The 1,189-nt window shown below is 49.3% G+C and overlaps 1 protein-coding gene across 1 annotated transcript; it reads right to left on the bottom strand.

Annotated features, from left to right (window-relative positions):
* Positions 1-241: 241 nt before the first annotated feature.
* On the bottom strand, positions 242-955 carry LOC108374369 (cell wall integrity and stress response component 2-like). The gene is made up of 3 exons (XM_017630357.1): positions 903-955; positions 634-832; positions 242-565 (listed from the first exon to the last, which is right to left on the bottom strand). Exons 1-3 carry the CDS (start codon positions 953-955, stop codon positions 242-244), a joined length of 576 nt encoding a protein of 191 aa, XP_017485846.1.
* Positions 956-1,189: the final 234 nt, after the last annotated feature.

Below are 1,189 nucleotides of genomic sequence, written 5' to 3'. Positions count from 1 at the left end.
GTTATACCCCTTTATTTTGGCTTTAGCTACTTCTCGTTTACTTTCTGAATTTTCAAAAGTTTTATTAAAAAAACCAATTATTTTTTTCCCTTTTATAAAAAAACTTTTAGTTTAGGACCGAAGGACTCACCCTTTGTTCCAGAAGGCCTTGGAGGGGGCACTGCTGTTGTTGTTGTTGCTGGTATAGTGGCTGTTGTTGTTGGTCGGTATTGTTGCGGTGTTGTGGTAGTCTCGCTGGTCGTTACGTCGCTGCGATGGTGGCTGTGGTTGCGCTTGTGGGTGCAACCGCTGCTGGCGCGGACGTAGTAGCTGCTGCTGTGTCGGCGTAGTGGTTGCCGCGTGCTGTTTCCGCTGATATGCGGTTGTGGTGCCGCGCGTTTTGCTTCCGCTGATTTGGCGGCTGTTGTGCTTCCACTGATGTGGTGGTTGTGGTTGAGCTTGTAGTTGCAACCGCTTCAGTGGCGGTTATCGCTGCTGGCGCGGATTTAGTAGCTGCTGCTGTGGCGGCGTAGGGGTTGCCGCGTGCTGTTTCCGCTGATATGCGGTTGTGGTGTCGCGCGTGGTGCTTCCGAAGATGTGGCGGTTGTATTGCCGCGCGTTGTGCTTCTGCTTATATGCGGTTGTGGTTGCAACCACTGCTGTGGCGGTGTAGTGGTTGCCGCGTGTTGTTTCTGCTAATATGCGGTTGTGGTGCCGCGCGTTTTGCTTCCGCTGATATGCGGTTGTGGTCGTGCTTGTGGTTGCAATCGCTGCCGTGGTGGTTGTCGCTGCTGGGGCTAGTGGTTCCCGCGGGCTTTTTGCGTTTGTGCTGGTTCCGCTACAGTCCGAGTACCTAAACCCAAGAATAGAAACTTTATTAGTATTTGTATAGTTAGTTAATTGTATTAATAAATTGGTTTTACACTAGCATGGATTGGACCAGGTAGCTGTTAAGGCTTGCTATCCAATCCATCATCTTTTGGGTGTTTTGCCAAGGATAGGGTGTTTTCGAGCTGCAATTAATGCGGGAGTGCTACTTTTCGTAAAAGAGCATCAAGTTCTCCGAGGAATTCGTACGACTGTACCTACATTAAACGTTGCAGGGACAGAATTTTGACCACCAGTTTCGCATCCGGGCAACTCAAAGCAACGCTAAATTGTAATTGTTTCTGCAGAAGTCAGGAGATTTTCAGCCGAGCATCAAAAGCAC

This window comes from Rhagoletis zephyria, unplaced genomic scaffold, assembly GCF_001687245.7.
Source record: "Rhagoletis zephyria isolate East Lansing unplaced genomic scaffold, Rhagoletis_zephyria_1.1 Rzeph_scaffold_00088, whole genome shotgun sequence".
NCBI lineage: Eukaryota > Metazoa > Arthropoda > Insecta > Diptera > Tephritidae > Rhagoletis > Rhagoletis zephyria.
The sequence above is the reverse complement of the archived record's forward strand: the minus strand, read 5'-3'. Positions and strand labels throughout refer to the sequence as shown.

Bases quoted from the DNA above. Each gene is read 5' to 3' on its own strand.
- LOC108374369 (XM_017630357.1), bottom strand. From the start codon at position 955: ATGATGGATTGGATAGCAAGCCTTAACAGCTACCTGGTCCAATCCATG. The intron at 833-902 runs GTAAAACCAATT...TCTTGGGTTTAG, and splicing joins CTGGTCCAATCCATGCTAGT to GTACTCGGACTGTAGCGGAA. The intron at 566-633 runs GTTGCAACCACA...CATCTTCGGAAG, and splicing joins ACTACACCGCCACAGCAGTG to CACCACGCGCGACACCACAA.